Genomic DNA, 14,287 nt, shown 5'->3' on the forward strand with positions numbered 1-14,287 from the left:
GGGGGGCTGGGGAGGGATGGATTGGGAGTTTGGGATTAGCAGATGCAAACTGTTACATACAGAATATATAAACAAGGTCCTACCATATAGCACAGGGAACTATATTCAATATCCTGTGATAAACCACAGTAAAAAAAGAATAAGAAAAAGAATGTATATATGTACAACTGAATCACTTTGCTGTACAGCAGAAATTAACTATACTTCAATAAAATAAATTATATCTATATATAATATATATGTGTGTGTGTATATATATATATATATAAAATCACAAAGGAAATTCTCTCAACATAAAATATCCTTCCCAAACACAGAGACCATTCCAGGCCACAGAATCCTGGTTTTCAATCATTTAGTACAGGAAACACTTTGTTCCCCTTCTTCTCTTTTTCAAAGGAAATTGTTTCAAGGACAAAAGATAAAATTGGAGGCAGCCCTGGAGGGCCCTGGAACCCAATCGTCTAGGTCACCCCAACCCCAACTTGGAGCTTGGTCACAAGTACGGTAGTCTGGACTTTAAAGTGTGTGTAACCAAACACCCATCTCAACCACGGGAGAAAAAAAAAAAAAAATCTTGAGGAAGTTCCTGCAGAATGTCTAGCTTTGAGCAATGCAACTTCCTGGTATAGTTTCCAAAGCAAACCTGATGTAAAATGAAAGATGAGGCAAGGTAACCAACTGCATGGATTTACTATTTATAGACATGTTAAAATGAAAGACAGCTAATAATGTTATAAAACAGTGACCACACAGCCCTTCTTTGGGGAATTAATGAGCTATCAGAGACCAGTCAAGTCCATCCTATTTTAGGATAATAAAATTTTTTCATCTATTGATAAGAGAATGTTTGGTTTTAAAATTGACTTGCAAACACCTATTCTAAGACAGGCCCAAATGAACTAAAAATGTGTTTTAAAAAAAACAGGGGGGGGCGGTCATTGCCATCCCCTTTACATCCACTGCTGCCCAGAATTACTTTCTGTTGTATGACTTGATATGATGCTGTCTAAGTTGAAGCATCTAATATGATGCATCTAAGTTGATGGGTGTGTGCTTTTCAAACCCTCATCACAACAGTCCCATCCAGGGCTGATTCAAATCTATGTCCCAGGCTCTGACCATTTTGGATGGACATGCTCTGCTCACATCAAACATATTAGGATGCACACAACATCCTACATTAAACTATTTCCATTTAAATGTTTGAAATGAATTATATAACTTTGCTTTTGAAATAATGTTTTCTTTTTTTTTTGTACTTGCCACAGCACTCAGGATCTTAGCTGCCCCCTGAAGTGGAAGCACCAAGTCCTAACCACTGAATCACCAGGAATTCCCGAAATAAATGTTTTTGCTGGAAAAGATTTGGTTGTTGCTGCTCTTGTTCATATTTTGGATCAGAGAACATTTTTCAGGTCTCAAACATTTTCGGGACCCTTGAGAATCCCGTAGACACCACATACTACTGTCATCTTCAGTGCCTGTTGGATAAATCAGCCCTAGTCTGTGAAGCTCACTGGAGGTGTACTGTGAGGGAAGTGTCGAGAGCAGAGATCAAAAATGGGAGAAAAAAAAATCTAAGAAAGTGTTCAATCTATTAAGTAATGTCATCTCTGTGGGGACCCAAGAGGAAAACAGTATCAAGAGTATCTCCCTGGTTCCTTTGCCTTTTCTAAACCCAGCTTGTATATCTGAAAGTTCTCAGTTCACATACTGCTATGTGAAGCCTAACTTGAAGGATTTGGAGCATAATCTTGCTAGCATGTGAAATGAGTGCAATTGTGTGGTAGTTTGAACATTCTTTGGCATTGCCCTTCTTTGGGACTGGAATGAAAACTGATCTTTTCCAGTTCTGAAGCCACTGCTGAGTTTTCCAAATTTGCTGGCATATTGAGTGCAGCACTTTAACAGCATCATCTTTTACAATTTGAAATAGCTCAGCTGGAATTCCATCACCTCCACTAACTTTGTTGGTAGTAATGCTTCCTAAGGCCCACTTGACTTCACACTCCAGGAAGTCTGGCTCTAGATGAGTGACCACACCATCGTGGTTATCTGGGTCTTTAAGACAATTTTTGTACAGTTCTGTGTATTCTTGCCACCTCTTTTTAATCTCTTCTGCCTCTGTTAGCTCCTTGCTGTTTCTGTCCTTTATCGTGCCCATCCTTGCATGAAATGTTCCCTTGCTATCTCCAATTTGCTTGAAGAGATCTCTAGTCTTTCCCATTCAAGTGTTGTCCTCTAATTCATTGTACTGTTCACTTAAGAAGGCTTTCTTATTTCCTTGCTATTCTCTGGAACTCTGCATTCAGTTGGATATATCTTTCCCTTTTTCTTTTCCCTTTACCTTCTCTTCTTTTCTCAGCTATTTGTGAGGTCTCTTCAGACAACCATTTTGCCTTTTTGCATTTCTTTTTCTTGAGGATGGTCTTGATCACTGCCTCCTGTACAATGTCACGAACCTCCATCCACAGTTCTTCAGGCTCTCTTTCTATCAGATCTAATCCCTTGAATCTGTTTGTCACTTCCACTGTACAATCATAAGGGATTTTATTTAGGTCATACCTGAATGGTCTAGTGGTTTTCCCTACTTGCTTCAACTTAAGTCTGAATTTTGCAATGAGGAGTTCATGATCTGAGCCACAGTTGGCTCCAGGTCTTGTTTTTGCTGACTGTATAGAGCTTCTTCATCTTCGGCTGCAAAGAATATAATCAATCTGCTTTTGGTACTGACCATTTGGTGACGTCCGTGTGTAGAGACGTCTCTTGTGTTGCTGGAAGAATGTATTTGCTATGACCGGTGCGTTCTCTTGAAAAACTCTGTTAGCCTTTGCTCTGTTTCATTTTGTACTTCAAGGCCAAACTTACCTGTTACACCAGGTATCTCTTGAGTACTTTGCATTCCAGTCCCCTATGATGAAAAGAACCCCTTTTTCTGGTGTTAGTTCTAGAAGGTCTTGTAGGTCTTCATAGAACTGGTCAACTTCAGCTGCTTCAGCATTAGTGGTTGGGGCATAGACTTGGATTACTGTGATACTGAATGGTTTGCCCTGGAAATGATCTGAGATCATTCTGTCGGTTTGAGATTGTACCCAAGTCCTGCATTTCAGACTCTTTTGTTGACTATGAGGGCTACTCCACTTTTTCTAAGGGATTCTTCCCCACAATAGTAGATATAATGGTCATCTGAGTTAAACTGACCCTTTCCTGTCCATTTTACTTTACTGATTCCTAAAATGTTGATGTTCACTCTTGCCATCTCCTGCTTGATCACGTCCAGCTTACCTTGATTCATGGACCTACCATTCCAGGTTCCTATGCAATATTGTTCTTTACAGCATGACTTTACTCTCACCAACAGACACATCCACAACTGAGCATCGTGTCTGCTTTGGCCCAGCCACTTCATTCTTTTTGGAACTGTTTGTAATTGCCCTCTGCTCTTCCCTAATAAGCATACCAGACAACTTCCAACCTGGGGGGCTCATCTTCCGGTGCCATCTTTTTGCCATTTCATACCGTTCATGGGGTTCTTGTGGCAAGAATACTGGAGTGGCTTGCCATTCCCTCCTCTAGTGAACCGCGTTTTGTCAGAACTCTGCACTGTGACCGTCCCTCTTGGGTGGCCCTGCAGGGCATGGCTCATAGCTTCATTGAGTTTTACAAGTCCCTTCGCCACGACAAGCTCGTTATTCATAAAGGGGATACACACACATATGTGTGTGTGTGTCTGTCTGTCTGTCTTTTGATGTCTGTCTGGGATTTCTGCAACAGCTTCTTGGATAATCTCTCTGAATCCAGACCCACCCTTTATCCTGTATTTTTCTGAAATACAAAGGTGGCCACATCTACAAGTTCCCTGTAGGTGCCCCAAATACATGTTAGACAATTTTCTCAGTCTGGCATGTAGGCCCACTTACAATCCGTTCTCAGTTTAACCAGACACACAGTGACCCAGCCCATACCCCGAGGACAGTAATTACTCCCCAAACAAGAGGCACACAGTCATGCCTCAGAGGCCAAGCACACACTGGTCCCTTCTCCTGTGCCTGGCAAACTACACATCTCTCAGGTTTCAGGTCAAAGCGCCACTTCCATTGTGAAATGTTTTCTGAATTCTCGAGGCCCCAACCCTCCTCACCACACTTATTTCACTGTGTTTTCACTATTCATCCATCTTCCTCATTGGACCCTGAGCTTCTTTAGGACAGGGGCTATGTGGCCTTACCCACATCAGACCCCCACCCCCTAACCCCCACTCCCAAGGGCCTGGATACAGCAGCGGCTTGGTAATTGCTGAATAGTCAAACGAGTGGTAGGCCTAAACTGGACTTTGGTACACTGCCTGAAGATAAGCCTTCCTAAAGCACTTCTGCTCCCAGCTCCCAAACCCAAGAGCAGAGGGCCACCGTTTATTTGTACCTTTGGGTAGATTAGAAAAAAGCGTCTCCTCCAGGCTCATGTATAACAATGTGCTCTGCTTAGTCACTCAGTTCTGTCCAACTCTTTGGGACCCACAGACTAGGCTCCTGTCTGTGGGGATTCTCCAGGCAAGAATACTGGAGTGGGTTGCCATGCCCTCCTCCAGGGGATCTTCTCAACCCAGGAATCAAACCAGAGTCTCCTGCATTGCAGGCAGATTCTTTACCAGCTGAGCTACCAGGGAAGCCCAAGAATACTGGAGTGGGTAGCCTATCCCTTCTCCAGGGAATCTTCCTGACCCAGGAATTGAACCGGAGTCTCCTGCATTGCAGGCAGATTCTTTACCACCTGAGCTACCAGGGAAGCCCAATACATAACAATAAGATATCCTTATTCTGGGCTTGACCCATGGCTTACAAGTCCTCCTGGTATGTAGCCATTGATTAAAACCAGCCACCCTGGCCAGGCACAATGATAACCACTTGCATGAGTTATCTCACAACAGGAGGTCTCTAAGGAACATGAGGCAGGTGCTGAAACCAACTGGGAGAATTCGGGGGCGGGGGGAGGCGAAAGGAGGAGGGAGGAGAGGGTGTGCCCTGCCAACCTCCCAGAAGCCCTTGCACTGGAATCCATCTTGCTTGAGAGTTGCTTGAGCCCCCAGGAAGGACCCTGGGGCACCCCTCTCCAATAAAGTCTCTTACTTTGTCAGGACTTGCGTCTCCTCAAACAATTTACTTCTGAGTGTTAGACAAGAGCCCACTCTAGAGCCCTGGGAGGGGTCCCCTTTCCTGTAATGCCGCCACAGAGCTTTGAATGAGCTACACTTCATCCCTCACTCTCTCAACCAGACCCAAGCTTGCACAGAAACATAATGCCCATAGCAAAACCATGGCGGCCAGCCAGCACACACAACAGTTCTTCCATCTTTGTAGGTGTCATTCCTTCACGCAAGAGGTCCATCTACTCTCACCTGCACACGCGAACTTCAATACCCAGCCCAAAGGTCAGTTCCTCTGTGAGTCTCTCCCTGCTCCTCTCAGGTAGAAGTCCTGCTCCCTCTTTTATCCCCATCACCAGGAAGAGACCCACATTGAGTCCTGCCATATTGCCTCCCAGTTCTTTCCTCACTGCCATGGCTGCACTGTGAGCAGACATCAAGAGGAGGGATTGAATCTTAATCATCTTTGGGTCTCAAATGCCTTGGATCGCACCTTTCAAATACATGGTGGGCCTTCAATGAATGCCTTGGACTGAAGATGGTGTTTCAATCAAATAACTGTGCGTGCATGCCTTCTAAGTCGCTTCAGTCATGTCCAACTCTTTGCGACCCCATGGACCATAGCCAACCAGGTTCCTCTAACCCACCAGGCTTCTCTGTCCATGGGATTCTCCAGGCAAGAATACTGAAGTGGGTTGCCATGCCCTCCTCCAGGGGATCTTCTCGACCCAGGGACACAACCCAGATCTCTTTTTGTTTTTTAATTAATTTATTTATTTTAATTGGAGGCTAATTACTTTATAATATTGTAGTGGTTTTGCCATACATTGACATGAATCAGCCATGGATGTACATGTGTTCCCCATCCTGAACCCCTCTTCCACCTCCCTCGCCATCCAATCTCCCTGGGTCATCCCAGTGCACCAGCCCTGAGCGCCCTGTCTCATGCATTGAACCTGGAGTGGCGATTCATTTCACATATGATAATATACATGTTTCAATGCTATTCTCTCAAATCATCCCACCCTCGCCTTCTCCCACAGAGTCTGAAAGTCTGTTCTTTACATCTGTGTCTCTTCTGCTGTCTCGCATATAGGATCATCGTTACCATCATTTTAAATTCCATATATATGTGTTAATATACTGTATTGGTGTTTTTCTTTCTGACTTACTTCACTCTGTATAATAGGCTCCAGTTTCATCCACCTCATTAGAACTGATTCAAATGCATTCTTTTTAATAGCTGAGTAATATTCCATCGTGTATATGCACCATAGCTTTCTTATCCATTCATCAGCCAATGGACATCTAGGTTGCTTCCGTGTCCTAGCTATTGTAAACAATGCTGTGATGAACATTGGGTTACACATGTCTCTTTCAATTCTGAGAACCCAGATCTCTTATGTCTCTCCTGCACTGGCAGATGGGTTCTTTACCACTAGCACCACCTGGGAAGCCCCCTCAATTAAATGACTACTCAGTTCAAAATCTTCACAAAACTTCCCTTTGGCCTCTTGACAATTCAGCCCCAGAGCCTGACACAAGGGACACTCAGCCTCTTGGCCACAGTGGACTTCTGAGCATCTCTTACCTCCGGGCCTTTGCTTACCCATCCCTTCTGCCTATGAGGCCCCCTTCTCCTCTTTGCCTGTCAAAACCCTAACCGTCCGTCAAGACCCAATCCAAATGCTATCTTTCTTATGCGGCAGCAGGTGATGCCCACTGCTGCTGAGAAGCAAAGTGGAAGGCACGTATTTCCAGACTTTAGCAAGAGAGAGTGTGTGTGTGTGTTATAGTTGCTTAGTCTTGTCTGACTCTTTGTGACCCCATGGGCTGTAGCCCGCCCAGCTCCTCTGTCCATAGGCATTCTCCAGGCAAGAATACTGGAATGGGTTGCCATTCCCTTCTCCAGGGGATCTTCCTGACCCAGGGATCAAACCCAGGTCTCCCCCATTGCAGGCAGATTTTTTACCGTCTGCGCCACCAGGGAAGTCCCTAGCAAGAGGATAGGGGCTCAGAAAATATTGGACAGGATGGACTAGGGAATAAAACACTTAAGCCTGCAAGTGAAAGAGACAGCAAACTCATCTTCAAGGAACCACCAGGGCCCAGATTGCCTCCCCTGTCCTCTTTTTTCTTAGCAGGGACAAAATGGAAGCTAAGTAAGAACTGTAAAAGTCACCGGCTCTTCCTCCCCCAGCCAACACAGCTCAGCTTCCCTCCTGGAGAGGTGAAAGCCAGGTGTGACAGCCCAAGCTCCCTTTGCTCCACCCCCTCCCTCTCCCCCAAACACAGAGCAGAAATTCACCTCTGCCAGCATTGTTTTCAAGCTCCCGCAGGACGAGACACACACAGGGCGCATGGCAGGCGGTCCTCAGCTCGCCTCTGCAGGGACAGTGCACACAGAAGCCTCTCTCAGCATGAACCGCCTCCACCTGGCACCCTGGGCCTCCCTGGTCCTCAGCCTGGCCTTCCTCTCCTTCCACCCCGTTTACTTGGCAGGTAGAACCGTGGGCTTTATTCTCGCCAGGCTGGGAAGAGGGAGGGAGGGTGGGGGAGAGAAGGAGGCAGGAGGAGGATTCCTTGGCTCGGGTTGGTCCTGCTCAAAGGAAAGAGGAAACAGGGCTTTCTCATGAAGGATTAGGCTGGAGAGGGTAGGGTGGGAAGGGGGTTTACCTGAGACCAGAGTCAGCCAAGATGGGAGCCACCAGGAGTCCCTCCCATCAGAGACAGGAGATACACCTACAATGGCATCTCTGGGCTGCTGTGTCTCAGCGGTGCCTGCTGAGGGTAATTGTGTTGCAATTCTGTATTTTGTGGCTGTCATCCTTCCTCTCATACCCTCTTCTCACCTAAGGACCTCTGTCTGTCCCTTGACCCTGGGCATCCTTTGCAACTTTCGCCAAACCTCAACACACGAGGCTGCCGTCTGCTGTTAAACCTTCCCCCATCTCACCCAGCTCAGGAGATGTTGGATTATCACCCCACTTTCTCAGGGAGGCCAAGGGGGGGTGTTAGGAAGTGTCCTCCCAGGCTGGTGCTCTGCACATCAGGGACCTTGCTCCCATTCTCATGGTCCTGGCTTTTGCCTCTGGCTTTGACCTGGCAGATCTGCTCCCTGACAGATTCTCCTTCTCTCAAAGCCAACCCTCACTGTCCCCCATGCCAGGCAGTATCCATCTCTCTCCTCACAGTCTCTCCTCGGGAGGTTCAGAGGGTGGGTTCTCAAGCCTTTGAGCCTCAACTCAACTTCGGCTTCCACAACTGGCTAGTTGTGTGATCTCGAGCAAATTCTTTACCCTCCCTGGGCTTCAGTTTCCTCATATCTAATGTGGAGATAATCATAGTGCAGGGTTGTTGTAAAGATGAAATAGGGTAACTGCACATAAAGAACTTTGAATGAAATAGCACGTGGTAAACACTCCAATGGGGCTTCCCTGGTGATTCAGACAGTAAAGAATCTGCCTGCAATGCAGGAGACCCAGGTTCGATCCCTGGTCCGGGAAGATCCCCTGGAGGAGGGAATGGCAACCCTCTCCAGTATTCTTGCCTGAAGAATTCCACAGACAGAGAAGCCTGGTGGGCTACAGTCCACAGGGTCAAAAAGAGTCAGACACGACTGAATGACTAACACTTTCACTTCATTTCAAACACTCAACAAAGGTTAGCATGTTCCTTTAACTTTTCCAATATTACCCCTCTCTAAGTAAGAGTGTTTTCTGTTTACCCTGGAGGTGCCTTGCTTAGGAGAAGGCCTCAAACACTTGACCAGTTTCACTGCCATGAATGGTTGGATCCTTCCAGTAGCCTTTACTTTGGAAGTGACTCCAAATGAGACCAGTTCCTGGCTGGCTTTGCTTATGAGGGAGGTGGGTGATGTTTCAATTCTTCAGAATTTATACTAGGTTATTCAACTTGAACCATATAAAATGTCTGATACTGAATAATTCTGGACCTATAGAAATGGCTATTTCATATGGGTTAACCTACTACTAGTGTTTCATTAACTTGATTTTTTTCCACACACCAGTTCTGGACCAGGACCACTTTCCTACTAAGGTAGAGGGGAGATGAAAGTCAGGGTCAAGGAAGTTATTCGGGTAACAAGGGAAATTAAAACATGAAGGAATCAATTTTTCCAAAGCAAATAAAAACCAAGCTCTGAGGCATTTAGCTGTAAATAATTTACAGTAGCAATCAGATTGCATCAAGGTAGTTACTATACTTTAGCAGGACACTGGAGTGGCTGGGGAGGGGGTGGTGTAAAATCAGTCTAAGCAGAAATTTCATGGCTTTGGTTAATCAAGGAGTTTCCTCCTAAGTTATTCTGCTATGTGACAGCAAGCACCTTTGAAGGACATGCTAACCTAGAGTCAGTGGGGCCTGGAAAGTTTCCAAACTTTTTTTCTGTCATTGCCAAAGAAGCAGATTTAGCAGTCATACAATCTCCAGAGAGATTCTTTCAAATGCTCTCTTGGTCTTGCTCTACCTAGGTCAGCACTGTCTAACAGAACTTTTTAAAAACTTTTTATTTTATATTGCAGTATAGCTGATTAATGATGTTGCAATAGTTTTAGGGGCACAGCAAAGGAACTAGGCCATATGTATACATGTATCCATTCTCCCCCAAACTCCCTTCCCATCCAGGCTGCCACAGAACATTGAGCAGAGTTCCCTGTGCTACACAATAGGTCCTTGCTGGTTATCCATTTTAAATACAGCAGTGTGTACATGTCGATCCCAAACTCCCTAACTATCCCTTCCCCCACATCCTTGCCCCCTAGAAACCAGGAGTTTGTTCTCTAAGTCTGCGAGTTTGTTTCTAACAGAACTTTTTTGATTGTGGAAAGTTTCCATATCTGTGCCATCTTTCTAACATGGTAGCCATTAGCCACAGGACTGAGCACTTGGCAAGTGGCTAGTATGACCAAGTAGCTGAAGTTTTCATTTAATTTCAATAAACTAAAATAGCCACTCTGGTTTGTGGCCATCATGTTAGACAGAGTGGACCCAGACTGCCTACTTTCTTATTCTCAGTGATGGTAGGGAACACGGCCCATGGTTTCTCTCTCCTGGGGGTCCTTATGTTCATCTCTGTAATCCCTCCCCACTCCCCAAACTGATATTTTCTGCTAAAGTGTTATTTTTATCATTGTGTGCCTTGTTTATTAATAAGGGCTGTATAATTCTAAGTGCTGTATACGCTAGAAACCTCTCAACTTGCTTGTAGGGTGTTGACATTTTTCACACCTTTTTCTGAGTACTAACATTGTAATTATCAGAAATAAAGAATCAAGGTCAGATTTTGATGTTTTTTAGTTCAAGCTTTGGAAGGAAATTGAAGCTAGTTATGAAAAGACATGGCAGATTTTTAAGTGACTGTGTTAATATATGCTAGAAGAAAACAAAACAAAACACTGCTTAGATGTGCTTACCTGCATAGAAACCAGCTTAAACAGAGGCCCTTGGTGACAGACGGGTGATGAGATATAAAGATAAAGCATCTCAATGGGAATAGGAAGTGGTAGGAAAAGAGGAGTGTGTGTTTGCTGCCCAACAAAACACCACAGCCTGGGAGGCTGAAACCACAGAAGCCTCTTTTCTCACAGATCAGGAGGCTCCAGGTGTCACCAGGTGCGTTTACTCCTGAGGCCTCTCTCCTCAGCTTGCAGATCGTCCCATTCTGCACGGGGTCCTCGTACTTTCTCTGTGAGTTCCCATCCCCGGTGTCTCCTCCTCTTCTTACAAGGACACCAGTCACACTGGACTAATTTAACCATTTAACCTTAACTGCCTCTTTAAAGCCCTATTTCCATAACAAACCACTACCAAATTTAGGAGACAAAGTTCAGGCTATAACAGAACTTTGCTGCAAGAAATCTCAACATTACCTCTATTGGAACTTCTATAATACTGTCATAATACTCACTACTGATTCACAACAAAGACTGCCAACTCCATGCCTGAGAATGGCTTTTCCTACTGCTGAGACTATCATTTATCTTTTCTTCCAGAAGCAAGCAGCAGTGGCAACTCAACCTTGACCGTCCACCATCCAGAGAATCTTGAGACCCTGGAGCAGTGCCCCAGTAAGCTTCTCCTGGCAATTGCCCTAGCCCAGGGCTCATCTCGGAACAGGGAGGGACACTTAAGCCTCCTCGCTTTCTGTTCATTGGCATTGAGTGGCTGAGCGCCTGCCTGGCCCTCTCATGCCCCAGTGTGATTTGTTCACGGCCCCAGAACTGTCTGCCGGGCATGTCTACAAAGCTCTCTTGGCCATGGTCCCCATGTGAGCTCACACTCTTTGGTACAGATGGCTTTAATGGCCCATCCTCAGGACAGCAGTCAAAGACCCCCTGACTTCAAATGCTTATAGAAGTTTGGGAGTGGAAACATCTTAAACATCAGCAAGTCCAATTCCTGCCCGAGGCAGGGGCTTCATTCTGGTACCTGTTGCATTCTTCTGTTCACCTTCCCCTTGAAGACTTGCAGTGGTAAGGAGCCTAGTGCTTCATAAAACAACCACTGTGGTGCGTGTCTAATTAATGGGAAGTTTGCTTTATTCTAAGTTTGGCTCCTTGACTCTGCCCCCATTGAATGACCACTTGTGTTTACTTCTGGGCATAACAAAGGAGAGTAACAGGCAGCAACATGTAGAGCCTACAAACGTGGCTTTGGACTCCTACAAACATGGGTTTGAGTTCTAGTTCTGCCATCTCGTGACCCTGGGCAGGTGACAGCTTCAGTTCTTACACGTCAAACAGGAGGAATAACTGTGCCTATCCACTTCATGAGGAATAAATAAGGGAACATGTGTAGAGCTCTTAGCACAGGGCAGGGGGTGCCTTAGTAAATGGGGCTATCCTGTTATTACTGGTCTTGATGTTATGAATATCAGAGAATAGCCTGGTGGGGAGGGAGGCTGGGGTGACCCTGTCCTTCTTGCCCTCTCTCCCCCAGACGTTGACTTCTGCCCACAAGCAGCCCGGTGCTGCCACATGGGAGTAGATGAATACGGCTGGATCGCGGCAGCTGTTGGATGGAGTCTCTTGTTTCTCACCCTTATTCTGCTCTGTGTGGACAAGCTGATGAAGCTCACTCCAGATGAGCCCAAGGACTTGCAAGCCTGAGACTTAGCATCCTAGTGCCAAGAATGTCAATCACCAAGCTGTGGGTAATAGCAGGAGGGGAGAGCGCTGATGTGGTTTCCAATATTTCAAAGTCCGTTCACCCCTTTTTGTTTGTGTGGAGTTTTGGGGGTTTGTTTTGGTTTTTGGCCATACTGGGTGACTGGTGGAATCTTAGTTCCCTGACCAGGGATCAAACCCGGGCCTTGGCAGGGAAAGCTCAGCATCCTAACCACCGACGACCACTGAAGCCCCAAAGTCTTATTACCCTTATAACCTTCAGTTACTTTTAAAAAGGAAAGGAGGAGACAGGGATCCAAGAAAGACAAGACCAGTGCTGCCAACACACCTAATTTCAAAATGTACTTGAGTCCTTTATAACCTGACATATCCCTGATTGATTCCTTTGCTTGTATTTTTGTGTGGGGAGTGGGGAATTGCTTGTATTTTGAGCATCACTTTCTTTTGCGTTCCAAGTACGTGGTACATAAGAAACATAAACTTCAGTCTCATAGTGACCCCATTCAAAACAAAACTCAGAACCTTCTCACCAAAAACAAGTGGTTGTTGTGTTTTGTCCCTTATTTCAGTCAAGGGCATCACTGTCATTTCAAGATGTGACAGCCACCTTGGCAGCTTCCTCAGTCCCACATCCGATGCTTCCTGGGCTCTTCTTCCTTTGACGGCTCCTCATGTCAAGCCTGCCCATTCTCACTGCCGGCAGCCTGGGTCTGGCCCCCATTACCCCAGCCCATCACCACGTCAGGAATACTTCACTTTGTTTTCACTGCCTTCAGGATCTCCCCGCCCCCAGCTTGTCTCTCCCCTCATCCTGACGTCTTCCACTTCTTTGCTGCCATTCCCTCCGCAGGGGTGGCTGCCTTCCACCTCCACCTCCAGAACGAAAGCCATTCCTCAAAGCCCAGCTCTAAAGCTTGCTCTGCCTGCAAGCTTCTGGGCTTGTCTTCTGGGGACCAGGAGCTGGTGGTCTTCGGGCTCTTCTGTGGTGCCCTGAGCACAGTCATTGTGAACAACAGGCCTCGTCACAATCGGCTTGTACTTCCTCATGCTCTGGGAGTATAAAAAGCTCTTCTTAATGTTTATCCAATGAATGAATGAATGAATAAACAAATGAATGAATTCCTGGCCTAGACAAATTTTCTGATGGTCACTCTGCATCCAGAACCTCCGTTTTTCTGGAGCTGGTTGACAAAACTGACCTCTGGAGGAGCCACTTGACTCTGGCCAACTTAGGGACAATCAGTTAGGGCCCAGATGTCAGCATCACTGTGAACTCTTCCAGCGGGAGTCAGGAGGAGAGACGGGTGGGGTCATCAGAAGAAAGACAGTAATTCTTTAAGAACACATGTTTGCCCTTTGACAGCGAATATGTGTTTAGATTGGATAAACTCTAAATAATCATAATACAAAAAGGAAAAGTGAGAGGCCTCCAAAATGGGAAGAAATATTTTCTAGAGGTGGCAAATGATTCAAAGCCACCCTACTGCTCTTTCAGAAAGTCTGAATAAATTTCCCTGAACTGAAAGGATCACCCAGCACAGTTTGCTCTCTTCTGAAGAGCCAGATCATTTTAGAATCTTAGTTGTTTAATCAGTGAAACAGGATGGACTTATTATTCCAGAGTGTTGATGATATGGACACAAGTATCTATAAAAGCCTGAGCTACATCATGGATGTACACCTGGGTGGTGCTTCACCCTTTTAGAAATTCAAGCAGTTTCCACCATACATGATGGTTTAATTCTTTCAAGATGAAAAGATGCAGTGTGAAACCAACTTTGCTTTAATATCTGCAAATATTTTTTAAATAAATCAGTGTGCAATAGTGAAAGAGCACAGTCTCAAAAAGAAAAAAGAAAGAAGGGAGATTAAGATTTATTTCTGGCAAACGTGAACAGAAGTGACTCACGCTGCCTTGCAGAGCATCAGCCTTCTAATTGGAAAATGTAAGAACTGGATCGAACACGTGTACGCAAACCAGGTTACAGAAGCT

General features: G+C 45.5%; 2 protein-coding genes across 2 annotated transcripts in view; one reads left to right on the forward strand and one right to left on the reverse strand.

Annotated features, from left to right (window-relative positions):
- The window catches only part of ATP6V0A4 (ATPase H+ transporting V0 subunit a4), a 67,395-nt gene extending 59,819 nt beyond the window's left edge, over positions 1 to 7,576 (reverse strand). The window contains exon 1 of the mRNA XM_043873313.1: positions 7,455 to 7,576. The gene's annotated coding sequence lies outside the window, so the exon portion shown is untranslated. The remainder of the gene's footprint in view (positions 1 to 7,454) is intronic.
- On the forward strand, positions 7,456 to 13,413 carry TMEM213 (transmembrane protein 213). Its single transcript, XM_043873315.1, has 3 exons — positions 7,456 to 7,648; positions 11,161 to 11,235; positions 12,107 to 13,413. Exons 1-3 carry the CDS (start codon positions 7,507 to 7,509, stop codon positions 12,274 to 12,276), a joined length of 387 nt encoding a protein of 128 aa, XP_043729250.1. The 5' UTR covers positions 7,456 to 7,506; the 3' UTR covers positions 12,277 to 13,413.
- The last annotated feature ends 874 nt before the right edge of the window (positions 13,414 to 14,287 follow it).

Source organism: Cervus elaphus, chromosome 18 (assembly GCF_910594005.1).
Source record: "Cervus elaphus chromosome 18, mCerEla1.1, whole genome shotgun sequence".
Taxonomy (NCBI): domain Eukaryota; kingdom Metazoa; phylum Chordata; class Mammalia; order Artiodactyla; family Cervidae; genus Cervus; species Cervus elaphus.

What these genes read in the sequence shown, in the direction of transcription:
- TMEM213 (XM_043873315.1), top strand. Translation starts at nt 7,507, where the DNA reads ATGGCAGGCGGTCCTCAGCTCGCCTCTGCAGGGACAGTGCACACAGAA. An exon ending in CCACCCCGTTTACTTGGCAG is followed by an intron (nt 7,649 to 11,160) that starts GTAGAACCGTGG and finishes CTTTTCTTCCAG; the next exon opens with AAGCAAGCAGCAGTGGCAAC. An exon ending in GACCCTGGAGCAGTGCCCCA is followed by an intron (nt 11,236 to 12,106) that starts GTAAGCTTCTCC and finishes TCTCTCCCCCAG; the next exon opens with ACGTTGACTTCTGCCCACAA.